This window comes from Cherax quadricarinatus, chromosome 16 (genome assembly GCF_038502225.1).
Source record: "Cherax quadricarinatus isolate ZL_2023a chromosome 16, ASM3850222v1, whole genome shotgun sequence".
Taxonomy (NCBI): domain Eukaryota; kingdom Metazoa; phylum Arthropoda; class Malacostraca; order Decapoda; family Parastacidae; genus Cherax; species Cherax quadricarinatus.
In genome coordinates, this window is record NC_091307.1 from 11367029 (window position 1) to 11380248 (window position 13220).

Consider the following 13220-nt stretch of genomic DNA (forward strand, 5'->3'; position numbering starts at 1 on the left):
AGTGTAGAACAGCTTCAATTCCTGCACTCAGGATATTTTATCACACCATCTCCCTTGAAGTTGCAATATGGATAACATTACAGATGTATAAATATCACGATTTAATGGAAAGTTTAGAAAAAGAATATGCAAATTCATTTGAAAGATCAGATAAAATTCCTTGGATCAAGAGTCCCCTCACAGGTGAGACTACGTACTTGCACGCATTATTATAATAAAATAGAAGCACTAAACCCCTTGATCAGCATAACGTTGAAGGGAAAGCACTAAACCCATAGGGCTTATACAGAAACTTGGAATTAAGTGGCATTAAAGTTTAGTGTAAAGGAAGCATAGGTCCAATTCCTTTTGCCCCTCACCAGCACTGAGGAACTTGAGGGGCTTAGCCAGCATCAAGGTATTTCATGTAAATGAGTCTGCACTCTAAAAGACAACTGAATTTTTTCCATCAATGGTAGTAATTGTCACTATTTGTAATCTACAGCTACTAAACATGAAGTTTAAACTAGACTGCAAGAATGGCATGCCTAGAATAACCTAAAGGTAAGCTATTCAAGGAAAGAGTTGTCGTCATTGACATTTTATTTAAATACTCAACTTTTTATTTAAGAACCCTCCTTTTCCTTCAGATCCTTGTTTCTCCTAATAAAGGATCGTACACCAGCAGCTGCAACAGTTGAGTAGGTGTAGGCACCACCTGCAACTGTGCGACGGCAAGGCTTGCATGACCAAATACCTGTTGCTATACGCCTCATTGACTCCTGGAAAGAACAAGAAACCATGTTTAACTGCTGAACATAATTTTACATTTCCATGTCTATGTTATAACAAGAATTAAGTGTGAAATAACAAGGCTCATGCTAGTCAGTGTATCAATTTTATTAAGAGCTGGCAGATCACCAAGTCTCTACCGTTCCCTTATTAACAAAAGATCCCATGTATCTCCATTGTCTAGTGTGGTAGTAACAGAACAAAATATTATCAGAGCATCCGATGTACCATCACATGGCTTAGTTATAGCTTCAAGAAGTCATTTTACCAATCTACTACTAAAAATCAACAGCATCAAACCCACAATCAACGTTATGCTAGAGGAAGAACAGGATGCGACACCTCTGCTTTTTGTCCTAATTTGCAAATCTGGGGGACTGACTGACATAAATTAACCACAAACCAGTGAACAATGATGATCCAAAACATTTTTACCAAGACTATGACAAAACAACAAAACGTGAGGGTAGTCATCAAGTTTTTTCTTAGAGCATTTAGGATTTATAGCCCAGAACATCATGAGAAAGGCAGTTATATCCAACTGCAGGTGTTTGTGGTTTGGTCGAGTAGCGCCTCAGCTCTAGCTATTGATCTCGGCAAGGCAAGTTCCCTTATACCTGCTGCCCCCGTTCACCTAGCAGTAAATAGGTATGTGGGTGTTAACCGACTATTGTGAGTTGTAGCCTGAAAAACAAGATGAACATAAGTTGCCTGAAATGCTCTGCATAACCAGGGGGTTTCTATATAGCATGTCAATATCAGTTAGGTCTATAATAGCTGTATCATGTACTACTTGTAGAAATAAAGATTATATACAGGTATATCTCACTAATATAATGGGTTAGGCTCCAAACCACCACTGAAAAGTGAGTCATAGCCCTTTTCTTTCACTTGTCAGTGCACATTAAAACCTAAAAATGTGTTTCAACTATAATTTATCATCATTTATTAACCCTTTGAGGGTTTCGGACGTACTAGTATGGCTTACGACCCAGGGTTTTTGACGTACTAGTACGCCTAAATTCTAGCGCCCTCAAATCTAGTGGGAGAAAGCTGGTAGGCCTTCATATGAAAGAATGGGTCTATGTGGTCAGTGTGCACAGTCTAAAAAAAATCCTGCAGCACACAGTGCATAATGAGAAAAAAAAAAACTTTGACCATTTTTTTGGAATAAATCAGCGACTTTGCAGTGTATTTTCGTATGGTATTTATTGTTGTATTCTAGTTTTCTTGGTCTCATTTTATAGAATGGAAGACATATTACAGAAATTGAGATGATTTTGACTGGTTTTACAATGAAAGGTGCCTTGAAATTGAGCTCCAAGTAGCAGAAATGTTCGATTTTTACCAAATTTCAAAAGTAAACAAATCGTGCCAAGCGTGCAATACACGTCAACTGGTGAGTCTAATATTCTTTCACAAGTGCACCAATAATATTTATACCATTTTTTACACTAATGCAGTAGTCTGCATAACAGTAAATCTTATATTTTTTGTGAGAATAAAAATTCAAAGTGGAAAGCAAAAGAATATAAGAGGGGCCTTGAGACGTGACTAATGAACAGAGGAAATGTCATTTTAGAGCCAGGAATGTCTTTCTTTTTTATTCTGGACCCTATACGGAAATTGGCATCTTTTGAAATTTGTGTGAAATTGGCAAAATTGCTAAATTCTGACCACTGTACTGGATAGTTGAATTTCATAAATGGGTGGTTTCTTGCACCCATTCGATAGAAAAAATGGAGTTCTAGCGAAATATTCATGTTTTTTGTCGACTAGTACAGTCGAATTGGCCGAAAATGGGGCTCAAAGTGGGCAAAATCGCCGATGCGTAAACATCGCCAAGACCGCTAACTTTGCGAGAGCATAATTCCGTAAGTTTTTCATCAAATTTCAAACTTTTGGCGTCTTTATGATCGGGAAAAGATTCTCTATCTTTCCATAAGAGAATTTTTTTTTTTTTTTTAAATTTGGCCGACCCTGAGAACGAGTTTCGGAGAGGGCCTGTCGACCCTTTCAGGGTCCGTCCCGTAGATCTACGGCTTTACGTTCAGGGTCCAAACCGTAGATCTACGCCATGAGCTCAGCTCACTCTGATAAACTGTGAGTGGTACATTTGGGCCTAGATATGAGAGAATACATCTATATGGTATGTGTACACCACATAAAACAGATCCTGCAGCACACTGTGTATAATGAGAGAAAAAAAATGAAATCATGATTTTTCGATTAAAACAGCAAATTTGCAGTGTTTTTTCTTATGTTTTTTATAGTTGTATTTGCGATTTCTTGGTCTCATTTGATAGAATGGAAGACATATTACAGAAATAGAGATGATTTTGATTAGTTTTAGCATTGGAAATGGCTTGAAACTGAGCTCAAAGTAGCGGAAATGTTAAATTTTTGCCGATATTCAAGAGTAAACAAACGACCTCACACGTCTAACACACGTCAGCTGGTGGGTCTAATATACATTCACAAATATGGTGATGATATTTATACAATTATTACAGTATTGCATAACAGTAAATCTTCTATTTTTTGGTGTGAATAAAAATTCATTATGTGAATAAAAAATCAAAATGGAATTTATTTGTAAAGCCTCAAAACATAACTAATGAACAGAGGAAATGTTAGTTTAGTGCCAGGAATGCCTACATTGTTCATTCTGGACCCTATTTTGAAATTGGAATATTTTGAACTTTGTGTTAAATTGGCCAAATTAACAATTTCCGATCACTTTATTTTGTAGTTGAAACAGTTGAATTGGCGATTTCTTGTGCTCAATCGATAGAATAGAAGTAATACTAGTGAAATAGCTAAGAATTTGGTTGATTGGAATAATGTAATTGGCCTAAAATGGGAGTCAAAGTCGGCAAAATCGCCGATTCGTAAATATCGCTGACACATCAAAATTCGCGAGAGCATAATTTCGTCAATTTTCCACCAAATTTCGTACTTTTTGTTTTATTACCTTCACAAAAAGATTCTCTACGATTTCATAAGAAAAAATAACATTTTTTTTTTTAAAATTCTTGGACACTGGTGTGTGACTCCAGATTTGGGCCTTGGACCCTGAAAGGGTTAAGGGTGCAACTGCATTAAGCCTAAAAAGAAAATGCAAAGCAAAAATAATACGAGATTGTATTAACCTCAAAATATTTTCATCCTTTGCTTATGGTGACCAACAAAGGAACACTTTTAGAAGTAATTTTCAAAGGAAGGCTGAGGGGGATAGTGGGGCTTCATGGTGGCTGGTTTGATCTGCCCAGACCACTAAAACTCTCCATAGTAGCAACAAGGCTGTCTCACATTCTTATCCCTTTCAAGTTCACTGGAGTAGCACTTTTAATTTCTTTCAAGAGCTTCTTTGAGTTCACTACTGTGCTAACTCTTTGGAGAACCAAGCCTAGCTTATGGCCTATCTCAGAATTCAACACGCCTTTCTCATTTAGCTTGATCACTCCTAGCTTTTGAATTAAAACAAGAGGCTTGCAACTCCTCTTTTCACCAGCAATAATCTTAGAGGTCATTGTACTGTAGTAATTAAAATAACACCAATAACATGAATAAAAAGTTTGAATATTGCCAGAATACGACAAGACACCCAGCTCACAACTGTTATCAACAGATTGAGGGCAGGTTACAAAATGACGTTGGTCAGCTGCGAGTGTCACCACAAAAAAAAAAAAAAAAAAAAAAAAAAAAAAAAAAAAAAAAAAAAAAAAAAAAAAAAAAAAAAAAAAACCATTGAAAAGTGCAGTACACCTATCATCCGACTTACGACCTGCTCGACATACGACCATTCGACTTACAACCTTGTTATCTATGCCAAATTTCTGGGAAATAAACAACTGTGTTGTACACAGTGTTTATCCTAAACCTTACAGTATAAAATACAGTACTAACAGCATAAAAAGTAAAGTAAAAAATGAAATACTAAAATAAAACAATAAAATAAAGTCATTACAAAAATGTGATATTGATATTCAGTAGTAAGGTTCGACTTACGACCAGTTTCTCAGAACCGAACTCGGTCGTAAGTCGGATGGTACCTGTATTAGCAAAACACTTTAAAATGAGTGCCATATTTAACCCGTAAACGGTCCAAACGTATATATACGTTTTTACCGCTAATGCCCCAAACGTATATATACATTTTATTTGTCATACATTTAACATTGCCACGATAAGCCTGAGTCACCTAGACATGAGAGAATGGGTGTGTGCACTCACTGTGTGCCGTATTAAAATAATTGGGGATGCCTGGGTACCATATGCACTTTTTTCCTATTAAAAAAAAAAAAATTCTCAAAAAAGTTGGGGCACTACGGTAGAGAACGTGTATATACGTTTGGACCGTTTACGGGTTAAGAAGTACACGTGTGTGTGTGTTAGTTACCATTTGGTCCTAGGCACATGTCGATTAGACACCAGGCGGTGTGTGTGTGTGTGTGTGTTAGTTACCATTTGGTCCTAGGCACATGTCGATTAGACACTAAGCCTGTTGTATGTGCATGCGCGTGCGTGTGTGTGTGTGTGTGTAATTTTTTTTTTAACATGGTGGCCATCTTCCACCAGGAAGAGTGACCCAAAATATGAAATAACCACTTTCAACAATATACAGTGGACCCTTGACTAACAGCGGCATCCTCCAACGCCAACATCGACTAACGGCTCTCTTTGACGTCAAAATATTGGCTCTACCAACGCCGTCTAAAGGCTTTCGTCCTGAGCGGGTCCACTCACTCCAAGACTCCATGTATAGCCAGTGTCCTATTGTGTACAAGCCGATGTGGTCGATTCCATGTGTACATGTGATATATTTTGTATTATTCCATTGTTTTTTTGTGCTTGTAATTGCTAAATAAGCCACCATGGGCCCAAAGAAAGTTACTAGTGCCAGCCCTGTGATAAAGAAGGAAAGAAACACAATAAAATTCAAGAAAAAGGTCGTAGCAAAGTACCAAAGTGGAGGAGGAAGAGAGAGGGACAATGTGCCTTCTGCAGTGATTCTACGATATGTACGATACTAAAGCAGCAGGTATCGATAAAGGCTCTAGTGCCAGCCAGCGATAAAGTGTAGAATTAACAATGTAGCAAGTAAGTTAAGCGAGTAAGCAATAGAAAAACGATACCAAAGTAACTCTCCATTGTTGTTGGATGTTACCTGGAGGTTACCTGGAGGTTATTCCGGGGATCAACGCCCCCGCGGCCCGGTCCATGACCAGGCCTCCCGATGGATCAGGGCCTGATCAACTAGGCTGTTACTGCTGGCTGCACACAGTCCGACGTACGAGCCACAGCCCGGCTGATCCGGCACCGACTTTAGGTATCTGTCCAGCTCTCTCTTGAAGGCAGCCAGGGGTTTATTGGCAATTCCCCTAATGCTTGATGGGAGGCTGTTGAACAGTTTTGGGCCCCGGACACTTATGGTGTTTTCTCTTAGTGTACCAATGGCGCCCCTACTTTTTATTGGCGGCATTTTGCATCGCCTGCCCAGTCTTTTACTTTCGTAGGGAGTGATTTCTGTGTGCAGATTTGGGACCATTCCTTCCAAGATTTTCCAAGTGTAGATTATGATATATCTCCCCCTCCTGCGTTCCAACGAGTACAAGTCAAGTGCTTCCAAGCGTTCCCAGTAGTTAAGGTGCTTGACAGAACTTATACGTGCAGTAAAGGATCTCTGTACACTCTCTAGATCTGTGATTTCACCTGCTTTGTATGGAGATGTTAATGTACAGCAGTATTCCAGCCTAGAGAGAACAAGTGATTTGAAAAGGATCATCATGGGCTTGGCATCTCTCGTTTTGAAAGTTCTCATTATGTGTGTATATCTGCTGAACATATGCCGGCCTGCTATCCTCAACTACCCTAAACCTCTGCCAGCATCTCCTCCATCAAACTAACTAATTAAACTAACATCTCCTCCAAGGTAAGTGTAAATATAGAAGGACCCCAATGGAAATACATAAGTCACTCTTGACTTTTTTTGGGTTATCCTAGGTACTTTACACATATGCTGCTATGTATGATAATCTATATAACTATTTGTGTATACCTGAAAAAACTTACTTATTTATAAATTAAAATGTAAATATTTCTTATTTATAAATTAAAATGTAAATACTTTTTATTTATAAATTAAAATGTAAATATTTCTTCTTTATAAATTACATACATTGTTTAACTATTTAACTGTCACAGGCCCCTTTCTGAAACTGCCATTCTATGTCAAAAAAATTTTTTTGGAAAAAAAAAAAAAAAAAAAAAAATATGAAGTGGTAGAGAATCTTTTCCCAATGGTAATGACACCAAAAGTATGAAATTTGGTCGAAAACTCATGGAATTACGCTCCCACAAAGTTAGCGGTCTCAGCGACATATACGCATCAGCGATTTCACCGACTTTGAGCCCTGTTTTTGGCCAATTCCGTTGTTGTAGTTGACCAAACTCATAGCTATTTCTTTAGAACTCCATTTTTTCTACCAGTCGAGTACAAGAAACTGCACATTTACCAATTTGAACTACCCAATAAAGTAGTCAGAAATTGGCAATTTGACCAATTTCATGCAAATTAAAAGAGATGCCAATTTCAAAACAGGGTCCAGAATAAACAATGTAGATATTGTTGGCACTAAAATAACATATCCTCTGTTCATTAGTCACATCTCTAGGCCCCGCTTATATTACTATTGCTTTCTATTTTGATTTTTTTATTCATACAAAAAAAAATACGAAAATTACTGTTATGCAGACTACAGTGGACCCCTGCCTTACGATGGCATCGCATTAAGTTAAATCCTCCATACAATAGATTTTAACACAAAAATTTTGCCTCGCCTCACGCGATTCGTCCGGGACGCGTCCCATGTGTGGCCTCAGCTGCCCCATGCGTGCCAGTGTTTACAAGCCAGCCAGTGAGGTCGCATCCACGCATACATTCGGTACATTTCATATTATCGCAGTGTTTTTAGTGATTGTAGCTGCAAAATAAGTCACCATGGGCCCCAAGAAAGCTTCTAGTGCCAACCCTGCAGGAAAAAGGGTGAAAATTACTATGGAAATGAAGAAAGAGACAATTGCTAAGTACGAAAGTGGAGTGCATGTCTTGGAGCTGGCCAGGCTGTATACCAAACCCCGATCAACCATCGCTACTATTGTGGCCAACAAAATGGCAATCAAGGAAGCTGTTCTTGCAAAAGGTGCAAGTTTGTTTTCAGAACAGAGATCACAAGTGATAGATGTTATTGGTGTGGATAAACGAAAAACAGATAGCGGGAGATAGCCTCTCTCAAGCGATCATATGTGAAAAGGCTAGGAAGTTGCACGAGGATTTAATTAGAAAAATGCCTGCAACTATTGGTGATGTGAATGAAAATAAGGCCAGCAAAGGTTGATTTGAGAGATTTAAGAATTGTAGCGGCATACGTAGTGTGATAAGGCATGGTGAGGCTGCCAGTTCGGACCAAGAAGCGGCTGAAAAATATGTTAAGGAATTCAAGGATTACATAGACAGTGAAGAACTGCAACCTGAACAAGTGTTTAATTGCGACGAAACAGGCCTGTTTTGGAAGAAAATGCCAAGCAGAACCTACATTACTCAGGAGGAAAAGGCACTCCCAGGCCATAAGCCTATGAAAGACAGGCTTACTCTTCTGATGTGTGCTAATGCTAGTGGTGATTGCAAAGTGAAGCCTTTATTGGTGTATCACTCAAACTCCCAGAGCATTGAGGCAAAACAATGTCGTCAAGGCTAATTTGTGTGTGATGTGGAGGGCAAACAGTAAGGCATGGGTCACTTGGGACCTTTTCTATGACTCGTTACACCATGCATTTGCCCCCCACTGTGAAAAATTACCTAATGGAAAATAAATTGGACCTTAACCCTTTCAGGGTCCGTCCCGTAGATCTACGGCTTCACGTTGAGTGTCCAAACCGTAGATCTACGCCAAAATTCTAGCGCCGTCAAATTTAGCGCGAAAACGCTCATAGGCCTACATGTGAGAGAACGGGTCTGCGTGGTGGGTGTGCACCATAAACAAAAAATCTAGGCGCCCGCATAGCATTGTGGGAAGGCCGGCTCAGTTACCCTTGTTCACCATGCCTCGTCGCAAGTCACCTCTCACTCCCCGGAAAATTGGGACTCCTCTTCCTATCTGATAATTCTGACACTGATGGAAGTGGAAATGAAGACGAATTCTACGGCTTTGATCAGTTAGTGACCAAAAAGAATGACCAGGATATCGATAATAGTGCAGAAAACCCTGACGATCCTCAACCTTCTACCTCTGGTGTGGGCACTCGTGACTCACGGTCGGTTGTTCCTCAACGCAAGATAAAACTAATATTTTCGCGTGGCCAGGCCTCTGACTTCAGTAATGATGATGATAGTGACGTGGATTGTGATTTTATTGCGCTCGACGATCATTCGAGTAGCGATAGTGAGGAATAATATTCACCAGTGAAGCGTCGGTATGTTCGCCGCCGCATGCGCTCGGGTAGTGTACCCTATGCTGTGCCCTGGGGACGGAGTACATCCCGGAGTACATCCTGTGGCCCTACACCAGTTTTAGGTAGTGATAGTGAGGATGATGTGGCTACACTTGGCATGGATAGACCACAGGCATCAGTGGATGGTGGTAGTGGTGATGGTAGTGGCACCGCCATGCGTGACTCACCAGCCCATGCTGGGACCCATGCTGCTGACTCGTCAGTTCAAGGACAAAGCGGAGCGTCAGCCACCAGCCCACCACAACCACAACCACCCGCACAACCAGCCTATGATGTCCAGTATCCACCAGCAAACCGTATGTGGGACTGGCAGCAAAATCCCAATTTTGTTCCCAAGCCTCACCACTTTGATGACTCTCAAAGTGGAATTCTACCTACTTGTCCCCTTGGAACCACGGCCAATGAACTGGAATTCTTTGAATTATTCTTGGACCAGCCATTGATGGAAACTATTGTCAGGGAAAGTAATAAGTATTTTGAGTACACCATGGCAAATACGATCTTATCACCACAGTTGAGACTACACAGGTGGAAAGAGACGACTGTTGCAGAAATGTATTTGCTTTTTGCAACAATAATGCTTATGCCTCATGTGTATAAGCATAATATAAAAGCATACTGGTCCACAGATCGGCTAATTTCTACCCGTCTTCAGTGAAATCATACCAGTGAACAGGTTTATCTTACTCTTACGTATGTTGCACTTCTCTGACAAAACCAGGCCTGACAGAAGTGACAGGTTATACAAGATTAGAAATGTTTTCATGTATCTCAAACAAAAGTTCAGCATATACTTTCATCCATTCAAGAATCTTGTAATTGACGAGTCTTTGATTTTGTTCAAAGGTAGACTGTCATTCAAGCAGTATATACCGAGCAAGAGGAAACGCTTTGGTATAAAACTGTTTGTACTCTGTGATTGTGACAGTGGCCTGGTGTTGGATATTGTTGTATACATGGGTAGTAAAACATTGAAAGATACCAAGATGTTATTGGGTATCTCAGGTGACGTAGTGAGAAACATGATGGCACCTTATCTTGGTAAGGGGCATACATTGTATACCGATAACTGGCACACAAGCCCATTACTCAGTGATTTCATGCGAGTGAACAAGACAGATGTGTGTGGCACAGTGCGTTCTAATCGTAAACATATGCCCAGGCTCAACGCAGGTGCTCGTGGTGATGACATGCAGGTGTTTACTGCCAATGACATCATGGCATTACGGTGGCTTGACAAACGAGATGTCACATTGTTGACAACCATTCACCGTAATGAAATGCAAGACAGTGGCAAAGTTGATCAAGTGACTAATGAACGTATTCGAAAACCAGTGACAGTGATTGATTATACACAAAACATGAGCTTGGTTGACAAATGTGACATGCACATTGGTTTTGTTGACTGTGTTCGTAAGAGTTACAAGTGGTACATGAAATTTTTCTTCCATCTAATGTACATTTCAATGCTCAATGCATATAATATGTACCAAATAAAGACTGGCAACAGACCACCGTATGGTGAATTTTGTTTGTCTGTTGTCAGACAACTCATAATGAAGTACCAGGTAAGAACACCTGCTATACAACAAGGTCCTCGAATTACTCAGGATATACCCAAGCGTTTGAGGAGGGAAGGTGATCATTTCATAATACAACTTCCTTCAACTCAGAAGAAATGCATCGTCTGTGCACAAACAAAACGACGGCAACAAAGACGCAAAGACACTCGGTTTATGTGTGAGGAATGTAAGGCGCCTCTGTGCATGGTGCCTTGTTTCAAGGAGTTCCACAAGCTCCAGCAGTTCTAAAACCATGTCCAGTGATTGTAAATATATGATAGAACATTAGTATTATACAAGATTTGTGCATGTTTATTGTAATAAACAACAGTGGTAAACAATAATATGATAATAACTTTAGTGCGGTTATTGTGTTCAATACAGTGAGTTTATATATATACATTATATACAGTATTGGTCTCTCAGGCCCCAAATGTTAGTAGGAATAGAAAAAAATTGGAAAAGAAAAGAAAAAAATGTAAAAACCGCAAAATAATGTAATGCGCGTATGTGGAATTCGTCGATGTTGCCGCCACCACATCATTTTGGACAAACTTCTTGGCACTGTATCTCAGTAAGTACTGATCAGAATTTTTTTTTTTGTCTTATTACCTTCACAAAAATATGCTCTTTAATTCTGTAAGAAAAAATTATTTTTTTTTTTTTTTTCAAAATTTCTTGGACACTGGAGCACCACTTCAGATTTTGGCCTTGGACCCTGAAGGGGTTAAGTGCCTCCTGGTATTAGACAATGCTGCTGGTCATCCTTCAGACTTGGCAGAGCGACTTTCTAGGGACATAAGCTTCATTAAGGTCAAGTTTTTGCCTCCTAATACCACTCCTCTCCTGCAGCCCATGGACCAGCAGGTCATTTCAAACTTCAAAAAACTCTACACAAAAGCTATGTTTCAAAAGTGCTTTGAAGTGACCTCAGACACTTGATTGACTAAGAGAGTTTTGGAAAGATCACTTTAGCATCCTCAGTTGTGTAAACCTTATAGGTAAGGCTTGGGAGGGAGTGGCTAAGAGGACCTTGAACTCTGCTTGGAAGAAACTGTGGCCACAATGTGTAGAAGAAAGGGATTCTGAAGGGTGTGGGGCTAACCCTCAGGAGCCTATGCCAGTTGTGGAATCTATTGTGGCATTGGGAAAGTTCATGGGGTTGGAGGTTAGTGGGGAGGATGTGGAAGAGTTGGTGGAGGAGGACAATGAAGAACTAACCACTGAAGAGCTGCAAGATCATCTTCAACAGCAAGAGCCAGACCTGAGGAAACTGCTTCAGAGGAGGGGAGAGAGAAATTGAGGAAGTTGTCTACTTCAAAGATTAAGGAAATGTGTGCAAAGTGGGTTGAACTGCAAACCTTTGCGGATGAAAATCACCCTGACACAGCTACTGCAAGCCGTGCTGGTGACTTACAATGACACTGTTATGGCCCATTTTAGGAAAGTCTTAAAGGAACAAGAGGTACAAACCTCTATGGACAGATTTGTTGTGCGACAGAGGTCCAGTGACTCTCAAGCTGGTCCTAGTGGCATTAAAAGAAGTGAAGTAACTCCGGAAAAGGACTTGATAACTCAAGTCCTAATGGAAAGAGAATCCCCTTCTAAACAATAACAACTTCCACACTCTCCCCTCCTCCCATCCCATCAATCATCACCAGATCTTCAATAAAGGTGTCATGTATTCTATTCTTAGTAGAGTAGTAATTGTGCATGTCTTCTTCAGTTTGTATTAAAATTAATATTTCACGTGTAAAAATTTTTTTTTTCATACTTTGGGGTCAGGAACGGATTAATTTGATTTCCATTATTTATGGGGAAAATTAATTTGCCTTACGATAATTTCGGCTTATGATGAGCTCTCGGGAACGGATTAATATCGTAAGGCAGGGGCCCACTGTACTGCATTATTGTAAAAATGGTATAAATAATATCAGTGCACTAGTGAAAGAATATTAGACCCCCCAGTTGAGGTGTATTGGACGTGTGGTGTAATTTGCTTACCCCTGAACATTGGTAAAAATCGAACATTTCTGCTACAGTGGACCCTCAACCAGCGATGGCATCGATTAACGATAAATCTGACTAGCAATACATTTTAACGCAAAAATTTTGCCTCAACTAGCGCTTAAAAACCCGACCAGCGCTATTCGTTCCATACAAGACGCGTTCACTTTGGCCTGAGCGCGCCTCACTTGTCCCATGGGTGCCAGTGTTTACAAGCCAGCAGCCAGCCACCGTGGTCGCTTCCATACATACAACTGGAACATTTCATATTATCACAGCCTTTGTAGTGATTGCACCTGCAAAATAAGTCACCATGGGCCCCAAGAAAGCTTCTAGTGCCAACCCTACAGCAAAAAGGGTGAGAAT

General features: G+C 40.0%; 1 protein-coding gene across 1 annotated transcript in view; it reads right to left on the reverse strand.

Annotated features, from left to right (window-relative positions):
• Positions 1–564: 564 nt before the first annotated feature.
• RpL37A (ribosomal protein L37A) overlaps positions 565–13220 on the reverse strand; it is a 33137-nt gene continuing 20481 nt past the window's right edge. Inside the window, exon 3 of the mRNA XM_053776821.2 lies at positions 565–761. Within this exon, the coding sequence (XP_053632796.2) occupies positions 606–761 (156 nt within the window). The 3' untranslated portion in view covers positions 565–605. The remainder of the gene's footprint in view (positions 762–13220) is intronic.